The sequence below is a fragment of the Grampus griseus genome (assembly GCF_964374135.1).
Source record: "Grampus griseus genome assembly, chromosome: 6".
In the NCBI taxonomy this organism is placed as follows: Eukaryota; Metazoa; Chordata; class Mammalia; order Artiodactyla; family Delphinidae; genus Grampus; species Grampus griseus.
Genome location: NC_139000.1, coordinates 52,471,480 through 52,483,717, shown reverse-complemented (window position 1 = coordinate 52,483,717; position 12,238 = coordinate 52,471,480). Strand labels below are relative to the sequence as shown.

General features: G+C 42.4%; 1 protein-coding gene across 6 annotated transcripts in view; it reads right to left on the bottom strand.

The window, feature by feature from the left end:
- Nucleotides 1-12,238, bottom strand: part of SMARCA2 (SWI/SNF related BAF chromatin remodeling complex subunit ATPase 2) — a gene marked incomplete at its 3' end in the record, with an annotated part of 172,636 nt that overhangs the window by 98,898 nt on the left and 61,500 nt on the right. For all 6 annotated transcript variants that reach the window (XM_082656489.1, XM_082656485.1, XM_082656488.1 and 3 more), the window contains 6 exons: nt 11,422-11,569; nt 7,443-7,606; nt 6,030-6,096; nt 5,263-5,373; nt 2,168-2,410; nt 704-817 (listed from right to left, as the gene is read on the bottom strand). In XM_082656489.1, the coding sequence (XP_082512615.1) occupies nt 704-817; nt 2,168-2,410; nt 5,263-5,373; nt 6,030-6,096; nt 7,443-7,606; nt 11,422-11,569 (847 nt within the window). The remainder of the gene's footprint in view (nt 1-703; nt 818-2,167; nt 2,411-5,262; nt 5,374-6,029; nt 6,097-7,442; nt 7,607-11,421; nt 11,570-12,238) is intronic.

Here is a 12,238-nt window from a genome sequence, read left to right as displayed (position 1 = left end):
CGGTTCCAAACTATGATCAAAAACATATTAAACCAAAACCCAAATCCAACCCCAAAATGTGGAGCTAAGGGCTCAAAAGACATTCTAAAGCACTGAAAAATCAGTGTCCAAAAAGTCATCTGAAAAGTATTTCTTAAAATGTTCACGGGAACTTAAATTAGATGATGCATCTGTAATTTGCAGGAACCCTAGTTTTCACTTACTATCAGAACCGTGACATCCCAAGCATCTGATAGTAAACACATTACCGGGAAACCTGGCAAATGTTTACCACGTCCCTTGGTATTGATACAAGCCCCAAACTCAAAGGCTTATGTGGCTCAAAGCAGAACATTTCTATGGCGCCCGCAAGAGTGAACTCAACGAGGTTAGTAAAAAGAAAAAATCTAAAGTTAAAACAGAATGTTAATTCATGTAATGTTAAGTGAATGTAAGTTAAAATGTAATGAGACTTAATGAATTTGGTTATTTTTTAAAATCTGCCCCCAAACTTTTGGAAACCAAGATGAAATGCTAAAATTTCCCTTCTCTCTCTACATTAAATCCCCTAGCTTCCATTTAACAAAAAAAAATCCTTTAAGATATTTCCCAGTTACCTGGAACTAAAATACATGCCTGCTGTTTCCGAAACACAATTTCAGAGGCAGGTAGTCCAAATGTATTGGCAGGGGAAGAAACCACAACTTTTGAATTTGCAACATACTTTTTCTGGAAGCTGGGATTCAACTTCTTTCTTCAGTCTCCTCAGTAAAAATGGTCTCAACACCTTATGCAGACGCCTGATGATCAATATAGTTTCTTCTTCATTTAAGTCCACCTATAAGAGAACCTTAGATGAATTTGATCTTTTGCTTTTTTTAAAAAAAAGATCTCTCATGCAATGACTCTTCATGTTACATTTATTATTGGTTTCAATATATGATTGAAATTTTATGTGCATTAAGGCTAGGTTTATACCCATCATGTACACCTCAGAATGCTGTTCCCACCTTCCTACCAGGTGGTAACAGAACAGCCTCTAAATGGGTGTCTTGGTCTGAATGCTGAGTTTTGTAGAAAACGGCCCAGAGCCATCAGTTTTAGATCAGGAGTGTTAACAGCTCAGAATTTTATGGGATATGATTGCAGTAAGGGCTGACTAAAGGCTGAGGTAGAACACGAGTAAAAGGGCAATAGTTAATGCGTTCTTCCTTCAAACGGAAGCATTAAGTTAGGCTCTTAACTTTGATTGTCTCAGATGCAGAAACATACCAAGGGAACAGGGCCTGAACCTGAAAAGAACAAGAGTGGATCCAGGTTACATCGGTGGCTTTCTAAGCCCCTCTACCTGCATCCTCCTTTGCTCTGCTCTGATCTTGTTCAAGTTCAGTCCTGTTTATAGATAACTCCTTCGCTTTCTCTTTCACCTTCCTCTATTCACCTCTAGGGGGCAGAGCTGATTGACGTTACCTTCTCCAAATGGGCAAGCCAGTGAATTCCTAACAAAAGGCTAATGTACCTGTGACATCTCAAAATTAAAGGGCCAAATAGTTCCAACATAAATTTCCCTGAAGCATTTTAAGTGGCTTTTCGTTCCTATAGTGGAAGGAACGATAATAAGAAATTTGAAAATGGCTACTCCAGGGTTTGAGGAGTTATTTATACACACACAAGACAGGCTTACATAAAACCTGAAAACAATGTGTAAAGAAAATTAGTATAAACCAGTTCGGTTTTACATACAAGCTCTTAATGTGGAAATGGCTTAAAGGGAAGCCCAAGTTTCTAACAAGGAAATATTTCTTTTTAAGGTTTATATTCGGTTGGTTGAGTTGTGGTTAAATAGATTGAACAAATATCTCTGCATTTATCCTCCTTGTGGCCTGTAGCAGTTAAGCACTCCACCAGCCAGAAACACCCTCTGTTGGCCTGGTTAACACACTGGCAAAAGACAATGGGATTAGGACACCCTAGATCCTAGATCTTACATCCATTATTAGATCCATTTTCTTTGGATGGAAAAATATCCCTGGAGTGAGAACATACACATCCACCGATTGGCTTCCTGATACTTTCCAACACTGTAAACCACCCTATGGGTTTTCTGTGGCTCTAGTGTTCTCAGCTTTAGGTCTTTTCATTTCATTTCATTGTGATGCAGCGGGAAAAACAAAAGTTAGGCCAGTACCCTTTCTCCAGTCATGGCAAATGGAGCATTAAACCACTGCTCAAATGTGCTGCAGCTCTTAAAAATCGTGGGAAGGAGGAAGTTGAGGAGGGCCCAGAGCTCCGGGAGCTTATTCTGCAGGGGGGTCCCGGTCAAGAGGATCCTTCTGGGGGCCACGTAGTGAGTGTTCAGAACCTGAGTCAGCTTGCAGTGGTGATTCTTCATTCGGTGGCCTTCGTCCACTATCATGTATTTCCACCGAATCTATAACACAAGAGGAAGGACCAACATGCGGTGAACAAGGGAAAACACAACTGCTTCTAAGAGGCAAGTGGTGATGTGGAAAACCAAAGAACTCATGCTTGGTAAAAGCTATGACATGAGATTCCTTAGCATAAAAGAATCTTAACAGTCTATTTCCCATACCTGACAGATCATCGTGCACTATGTAGTAATGGAATGGATTGATAGAATGTGATTCCAAATTACCCTTTCACAGAGACGGAAACTTGGGCCCAGAATGAAATGGTTGGGCCAGAATTAGCTCCTGTGTCTCCCCATCCAATACTCCTCCTATTAATGTTATGTCATGTCAGCTATGCCGGATTTAATGGCTCTGTTACCTCTGCTCATGGTAAGTACAGAATATAGCTCCTCACTTGAAGCACAGGTTAATGACTGATTTCTCCAAGATGGCGTCAGCAGGCACCTGCAGCGGAAGTACTCTGGCTTCGTGCCCTTTTTCTATTGCCTTGGCTGACTACTACCTTCAGGGTTTGGCTCATGGTTTTTTTTTGTTAATTTTTTTTTTTTAATTTGAACTTAGTTGCTAACATTTAAAAATTGGAACATTTCACATAAAAATCTGGACATCCAGCTTCTTTTAAAACGTTAGAAGATCTGGCAACCCGGACTCTCTTAGTTCATACATACTCCTTACCTGCCAGGTCTAGGACCCCAATTTCAAGATGTCTAAAATGAAAGGAGAGACTTACTGGCAGAGAGGACAGTGCTAAAATAGCATTCCTCTGTTTATGCCAAAACTTCAGAATTAAACACAATATATTCCACCAGCATAACTATCACTTCAAAAATTAAAAATGTGACCATATGTCACGATCTTCCTTCCTAAGTCTACACACAGTCCCCTTCCCCTCTCACATGTGACCCTTCAGCCCTCTCCAAGGTCATTGTTTCTCAAAGTGAGAACAATGAGGAATATCCCACTAAGCCTATCCATTCCCCACAAAACAGCGGCAATGGCCAAGAAAAGCATCTGGTGCTCAGATGTCCCTGGATCCCGCTGCAAAGCTCTTAGAGAGGAGGGAGACGGCAAAGCGTTCTGTAAAGTCCTCTCCTTCCTCATTAGAAGCACCAGTGAAGTCCCGGGAAAAGGAATAAAATCATCAGTCAGGCTGGGATGTTCGGGTAAAAGAAGCTCCCAGAGTTTTAAAATTTGTTTTCCTTCCTCTGCTACCTCTGAGAAAATTGCTTAAGGATAATTAAAGTTGTACGATCAATTGTCCCAAAGTTACCAATAGCGTGAAAAGAGGCCAGGAGATAAAAATGTATTTAAGTCAACATTCTAAATCTACTTCCCTGCCTAACTTAGCTTCTGAAATAATAAACAAGGAATCAGAGGCCTATGATTTTGCTATCGGGTCTACTACTAATTAGGTCTTGCACTCAGAAAAAAATGACTACCCCTTTCTAGAGCTTCATTTCTCCAGTGACAAATAAAAGCAATACACCTCGTTACCAGGCGTCTCTGATGAATTCTGAAATACATAGGCAGAAGACATGATATGAATTTTCTTTAAAGGATCTCAAATGTACAAACACATTCCCACAGTTATATTGAAAACACGTCATTCCTGACACCGCCAAATTCATCTTGGAGCGTGAGGAAGAGGAACACAGCATTGTTGCTGGTGCCGTCTCAAGGATTAAACAAACCTCCCCTGGGAGCCCATTTCCTCTATGTTATTTCCTAGGAGGCCATGAACAGAACTCTGTTCCCAGGGCAAAGGTTTAATGCAGAGATAGAACAGACCCCAGAAACAGTGATTCTGTTCGATTCTGACCATAACTTAGTTTCAGATTATAGTGCTTTCAAAACACCACAGGGTAAAAGAAATTACTAAAGGAAAAAAAATTAAGTTTTCATGCTTCCTCTATGACAGAAACTACTCCCATTATTCTACAAGAATATATTAGGACACAAGATGATATAAATGGAGGAAAAAATTCTATTTTTTGGCTAAAGGACAACTTAGGACATACAAATTAGCAGACATGTAGGTCACAGGTAGAAAACGACTCTTTCCCGGCTCCAAACAGTCACAGAAAGAGCCCAGAGTAATTCAAACAATAATAGCGCATTATTTCACCAGGAAAAACATAAAACAGGAATAGCACAAAAACTGCAGCTGGGATAAATGTTCATATGGAGAAGACCATATGGAGAAATGCCTACTCATCTCTGGAGAGACAAAGACACAAGAGAAATGACGTTACGCTGCTGACAATATCCCAGGGCAACAAAAACAATTATTTCTTCCATAAGCACGACGTTCAGGGCTGTTGGAGAGAAAAAAAGAGTTGAAGGAACCCAGGTGAATTCTTTTTTTTTGCGGTACACGGGCCTCCCACTGCTGTGGCCTCTCCCGCTGCGGAGCACAAGCTCCGGACCCGCTGGCTCAGCGGCCACGGCTCACGGGCCCAGCCGCTCCACGGCATGTGGGATCTTCCCGGACCGGGGCACGAACCCGCGTCCCCTGCAGCGGCAGGCGGACTCTCAACCACTGCGCCACCAGGGAAGCCCCCAGGTGAATTTTTTTAGGAGATGTAAGCGCATAAACTATGATAGGATAGGGTAGGTAAGAGTCCCAGGATCAGTGACATACAACCACCACCAAAATAAAACACGAAAAACCCCAGCATACATAAAATGAAAAACGCACGACCAAAATACATCTGACTGAAAAAGAGAGAGAGAGAGAGAGAGACCAGCCATCTAACGAGCAAATTATACTAGTGAGTATAATTTGGGGAACACTTTACACTCCAGTTGCGATAGTCCATAATTAGAGATAAGAGAATTTTTTTAAACATACCTTTGCAAGAATGTGCTTGTCTTTTATAATGTACTCATAAGTAGTCAGGAGGACATTGAATTTGCCACTCCGTAACTGGGGGACGAGGGAGCGACGCATGGCAGGGGTGCCCTGAATGGGAAGAAAATACAGATGTATATTACCCGATGGAAGGAGGCGTGCGTTGTCTCTCACTACTCAGGCTTAATGGAGCCCAGGCATGTGACTAAGGACTGCACATACATGCAATTATCATATACAGATCCATTATCCAGGAAGAAAGTGCTTGGCAAAATTGCTCACACGTCTGGACACTTTTCAGACCTTTGTGGAGAAGCTTTCCCACTGCAGACCGAGGGAAGCGGGGGAGAAAGAAAAGGAAATTATGGTGACCCCAAGGTGGCAGAGAACCCGCTGCTCCGCTGAAAGGCTCCATTTCTACAGGAGCGTCCAGCAGGCGCCCGGGCGCCCGGGTAATTGTCTAACTTTGCAGGAACAGTGGGCATGGCAGCAGCACGCGGGATGTGTGATATTTGTCATTTGTATTACTCTCATCAGAAACCTCGCAATATGATAATTAACAATTTTCTTCTGCGTTTCACTATCTGAAAGTAATTATGGTTTATTACAGTAATCTTCTTGGGATGATTAACTCTCACTGTTCAGTACATGATGTACATGACAAAACTTTACAACCAGATACAGTTCACAGATGTGCATAGGGAATGAAGAAAATAGGGTCTATATATAAATGTGGAAAAGCAAAAAATAAATACAGGATTCCAAACCTTGTAAGAAATTTTCACCACGGAAGGAGCCCATTTGTCAAATTCATATGTCCAGTTAGATAGAGTCCTATAGAACAAAAGAAAACAAAATACAGAGAGACATTTGTATAAAAATCTGTGATTAAAAAGACGTTCTTACTCACTTTTAGGTCTCACCTTGAAAGGGGCTAGAGAATATAAAATAGCTCAACTGCATATTCATTTTAAAGGTGTGGAAATAAGAGATAAGTTAGAAACAAGCTGCCACAAAGCATGACAAGTTTGTTTGTGGGTTCACACGAAATCTCATAAGAGAAAAAAAATTAAAGAATGCATGAATATAGATGGCAAAAAACATCTTAATTTTAATACTGAAAAACAGCAATTATCAGAGTGATTTGGGGACTCTTCAGAAACAGCCATATAAAGTTCAGAGAAAAGTTGAGTCAGGAAAAAGTAACGACAAAAGCACATGAACATACTAAATAAATCTGTCAAGAGGGGGCAGGGGAAAAATATTAAATGCCTTAAAAGGCAAAATCCCTGAAAGCATCAATGTAACATATGAGTCAGAACATGCAAAACACAGATAAAACCCAAAATATATGTTCAAGATGTAGATAATATGGAAAGGGTGTCTAAGTTCCACGGATTCAAATAATACGGATTAAAGAGGTCTGTAAATAACTCATTTAGACAAAGTTTGAAGGAAATACTAAAACAATATTTTTTCGCAAGGCCCAAGTCTGTAATTAGCACTGAGATCTAGAAGAGGATCTCAGTGAACAGAACTGCAACCTCACACCCACAGTCAGAGACACACTCCCATCCAAGGAGGGCGGTTTTGAACAGGTATCCCTTCCCTCAGGGGTATCCACCAAAGACCCACGAGGAGCCATGCAGTGGGCGAGGCACCGGGAATTTAACAGTGAAGACCCATCCTTACAAAGTGACAAAGTCACTGCAGATAAACTGCGAGTACTGAGGGCGGTTTAATGCAAAATTCATAGTTACGATTTTGATTTAGATTCTGCTTTAAGAGGGACACTGAAGGAAGATTTAAGAATATATAATTTTTGAATATATATATAACCTTTTGGAAATGGAAAAAGAAAAAAAATCAAAGAAATCTTAAAAAAAAATCAAAACCTTTCAGCTTCATGAACCACTTTAGGCGTGATGAAGAATGAGACCCACTGCACAGCGTGCAGGCTGTGTAGACCGCAATGCTAAGGGCTGAAAAAAAATCACTTCATCCTGTGCTTATGCAGCCAATCAAAGGGTGGGAAAAGAAAACCTAAATCCGGATTATATGCTCTTGATAATCCCACTACAGGCTACAATTCTGCCTTAAGGGAAAAACAAGGACAAACCATGAATAGGGCAAGCTCCAACATAAAGAAAGATAACTGCAGAATAAATGGCTTTACTTACGAAAGGGGAACAATGATGAGATAGGGGCCATTGAGTCTTTTGTGCTCCATCAGATAAGTGATGAGTGCAATGGTCTGTATGGTCTTTCCCAGCCCCATTTCATCAGCTAAGATTCCGTTCAAATTGTTATTATACAGAGAAACCATCCATTCCAGGCCCTGGAGCTGAAATGAAGAGTAATTGCTTCAATTACCCAAGATCTGCACAGGTAATTAATACTAATACAAAGCAAGTGAGGCTGCGACTTCTTAACTCCTCGGTGCTGTACGTTGGATTTCCCACAGTAGGAAAGTACGGGAAGCACCAACACAAAGAGAATTTCATATATGAGCCTGTAATCGCCCCTGATGCTTGGCAGGTGCTGAGTGCTAATCAGATTTAGAAGTGATGGGCTGGAGCATACTGGGGGGACTTTAAGCAGCTTTGCCGTTCATCCCTACTTAGCATTTCACAGTACATGACATTCTAGAATTATTATAAATGAAGAAAACCCAAACGAAAATCCATTCCAACCACTCCAAGCACAAAAAGCCACCATGAGGATTAAAGAAAAACAAACTAGAAGGCAGGTTTGGCACGAAGATCACAGGTCATTAGAAACAGCCTTCTTGGTGACGAAGAGCCTCCTGGCCCCCCGGGGTGGGATCCCCTCAAGCGAGGACGCAGAGTGACCAGGGAGCCAGGGGCACCTGCTGGGCCCACAGGAGGGCACTTCCTGGCAGAGAAAGCTCCCAGGCATCACATGGAAACTTGCAATGTAAGTGCTCCCCAAGGGCAGCTGACTGCCTGGAAACATGTTCAACATATTTTTAAAGAACAAAAGCACAGCACCAGAGACACAGTTTTGGATTTCCATGTTAAACACAAGAAAGTCTGGGTGAAAATACAACATTGTTCAACTTCCCTCTCCAACCACTAATTCCCTTCCACCACCATATCACAGATTCTGGTTTAAGTGATAGGATCGTATTTCTCTCTCTCTCTCTCTCTCTCTTTCTCTCTCTCTCTCTCTCTCTCTCTGTTTACTATCTATCTATCTACCTACCTACCTATCTATCTATCTATCTATCTATCTGTATATAATTGCTAAAGTCAATTTAGCTTGCTAATGAAGTTATGCTTAGGGAAATGTTAATTTTAATTTGGTTTATGTAAAAACAAAGCAAGTGATTCTTTTACTTTCAGTATTTGTTAAATGGACCACGCAAGGAGCTAGAGCAGATGGAAACCTAGGTATGTAACATGCACGCCTCCCTTCAGAAGCTTGCAGTCAGAGGACCCGGTAAGCCATTCACGCACCAAGACGTGGTTGGCAGTGCCAGTGTCATACATATAAAATTGTATGGGCCAGAATTTTTCTTGGGAAGAGTACTGCAATGGTTTGAAGAAATACTTGGATAAGCACTTAGGGTGCCTCATACCATGCAAGACTCCGAATCATCCTAAAGGTTTTTGCAGAAGAGCAGCAACACCAAGAAATGAGAGGAACTGAAAGAGGTCCCACGGGGATGCACAAAAGACACAGGGGCAGAAGGGGAATGCCGGGAACTCTTAGTGGTGGGTGGGAGGAGATGCACACCTGCAACATGATTCCGAGAGCACCAGACCTTTAGGAAATTCAGCTAAGGTGGTAGTGGATTTCTTTTTTTTTTTTTTTAATGAAAATCGGCAAAGGGGCTGAATTTTGCATCTGTCTTAATCCCAGATAAAACAGAAGCAGAAACTGGCAGCAGAGGGGACTAGAAATTCACAAAAAAAGTGGGAAGTGATTTGGACTTTCCTAGACCATGGAACTGGAGGGGTTGGGTATTGAGCCAAGCTTACGTGGCTTTCCAGGAAGCAGCAGGAAGGCCTCAGCTATGTCAAGGTTAAGTAACTATTTTCAATACAAAAACTTGTCAAGGAGCAAGACGATAGAAAGCATACTCATGGATACAACGATCTGGGAAGCCTTTGAGCCACAATTTCAGTTGGTTTGTGAGAAATAAAGAAGATTTCATCAGGTAGATATGGATGGTCAGAGACCAGGAAGAAGAAACTCCATGAAGCAAAAACTCGGAGGCGGGCAGAGTAAGGTATGTTCAGGAAATCTACAGCAGCCCAGTAGAGGAAGAAGGCCATAAAATTCACATATGGAGGGCTTCCCTGGTGGCGCAGTGGTTGAGAGTCCGCCTGCCGATGCAGGGGACGCGGGTTCGTGCCCCGGTCCGGGAAGATCCCACATGCCGTGGAGCGGCTAGGCCCGTGAGCCATGGCCGCTGAGCCTGCGCGTCCGGAGCCTGTGCTCCGCAACGGGAGAGGCCACAACAGTGAGAGGCCTGCGTACCGCAAAAAAAAAAAAAAATTCACATATGGAAGTAGGAGGAGGTAGCTTTGAGAAGACAGTGACAAAGAATGCTTTCAAAGGTGCTGGATGGCAGGAGGAAATCAATGTAGCGTTAAAAGTTATTCACGAGTAATCTAACGATGCACCTGCCATATACAGACATACAAGAGTTCATCAGAACCAACTACAAGTTAACATCTATGTCAGGTGGGCCAAATCAGATGAAAACAACTTTGAACTTCATGAAAGTAGCATGGTCTTTGGAGAAAACATGACCTTACTACAGCCAGAGCAGTGGTTCTCAAAGTGTGCTCCAGGGACTCCTGAGGGTCTCCAAAACCTTTTCAGGGGATCCACAAGGTGAAAATGATTTTCTTATTAACACTAAGGTATTATTTGCCTCTTATATTGTGTTGACGTTTGCACGGATGATGCAAAAGCAGTAGTGGGTGTAAACTGCTGGCACTTTAACACAAATCAAGGCAGTACTGTAGTAGTGGCCTCTGTATCCTTCACCCTGATGCAATGGCAGCCAACACAGTGCCACGTTTTAGGAGTTTAGTGGATCCAAGTTCAGAGAGTTTGAGAACTGTTGGCCTAAAGCACATACTTCCTAAAGTATATTCCAAAGGGCCCTAATTTTACAGGATGTGAACAGGTATATGATACATGAAAAGAAAGTTTGGTCGTCAGAGAAATTTGGGAAATACGAAGTGAAAGATATTTCACTGCAGGATGCTGATACGCGGTTAGAGTTTACACATTTATTTCTGCAGAGCCCATGCGTGTGTTGACACACACCATGGATTACCAGGAAGGGTCATTGCTAGAGTGCCCGGATGTCTGGTTGGCTTGGGAAGTCCTGGGTGACACCTATGATCAGTAACAAGGGCCACTGTTCATTCTCATAAGTATCCAAATGTGGAATAGTAAATTATACCGTAATCCAAGCTCTATCTGACAGTATTTCCCATATTTATTTAACCACAGAACCTATTTTTCCCTTTCTTCTGGAGGTCTATCTCATGGGACAAATGTTCCAAGGAACACGCTTTGGGAAACACTGTGAAGTAGAAGGAGGTAGAAGACAGGAGCTGACCTCATTCTAGACAGGTCAAATGAAACGCACGTTATGCTTACAGCGTAGTTTTCATCAAAGCAGGGATGCTCACCACTCTAATGTGTCTTAAAAAAAAAAAAGCATGTAAATGTAGTAGATAGCAACTCCTAGGTAGCTGAGTCCATAGTGTTAAACTACAGACACCACTGACATTTTTGAAGAAATATATACTTCATTTACTTCAAAAAAGAGGCACAGATGTTCCCTACACTCATAGAATGTGGCTGGGTTTTCCGTTCCAAAGAGATCCACGGTAAAGGGGTTCCAAGAGTTAACCCAGGATTTCTGAAAACACAATCCATCCCAAAGCCATAGAAGAGAAAATGGGTACGCTCTAGGGAAGATGGTAAAATGAACACTCTAAAACAAAAATTACAGGCACAGTGGAGAGAATCGCCATATTAGAAGCAATGCGACCCCAAATGTTTGCCATGGTCAACTCTCTGCAGCAACAGGCATGCGCACAACATACTCTAATCAAAATTAGGTAACAGATTGAGACTTGCCGAGAAAACACACACCACGCCAGTTACCTGATAATGCTTCAGGGTCCCATTGATGAGGAGGGCCGACTGCTTCTCCACCCTCTCCGAGATGGCGTGGGCCACCGTGTAGTAGGACTGGGAACCCCTGGCACTGTACTGCATGCTGTACTCATCGTCCACGTCTTGCTTAGCTGTCCTGGGCCAGAGAAAGTGGAGAGTCACACACAGAGAAGTTGGTGCATGAATGGAGAGCCGAAAACAGCTGCAGGAAGTAGAGCTTTATTTATCACCTACTTCATGCCCGGCAGCTAAAACACATTATCTGTAATCCTCGCGAAAAGCAAGCAGGGTAGACGTTGTTGTTACCATCCCCACTTCATGCCTGTGGAGAACTTCAGGCTGAGAGAGGTTCACGAATTTGCCCAGGTCACATGAAAGGTGGTGGCGTCAGGATTTGAACGCAGGCCCGCTCGACCTCAAGGGACTGCTATGAGCGTGAATCGTACACCTGCAGGTTCACACTTTGCCAGGGAAGCTGTCCTAGGCCCTTGAAGTACAAAGATAAATCCTATCCACAGAACACCGCCTAAAACTTGGAAGACAGGTGATAGGGAGGCCAAAGGTGACATTAAAGAGATAGGAAAGAGGAGAGGTCGTCTTCCATTTTCTATGTCTTGTTAACCAACTACTGAGTTATTCTACAGGCAGTGAGGGGCCGTTGAGGGGGGTCTTGAAAACCTTCAGTGAAGAAACTGGGGGCAGATGAATAAAAGACAGGTTCCTGAAGTGGGCACACAGCCCTGGAATAAAAGGAGAAAATATTAGAATGTCTATTTCTGCTTTTTTTTTTTTTTTAATCTCATCA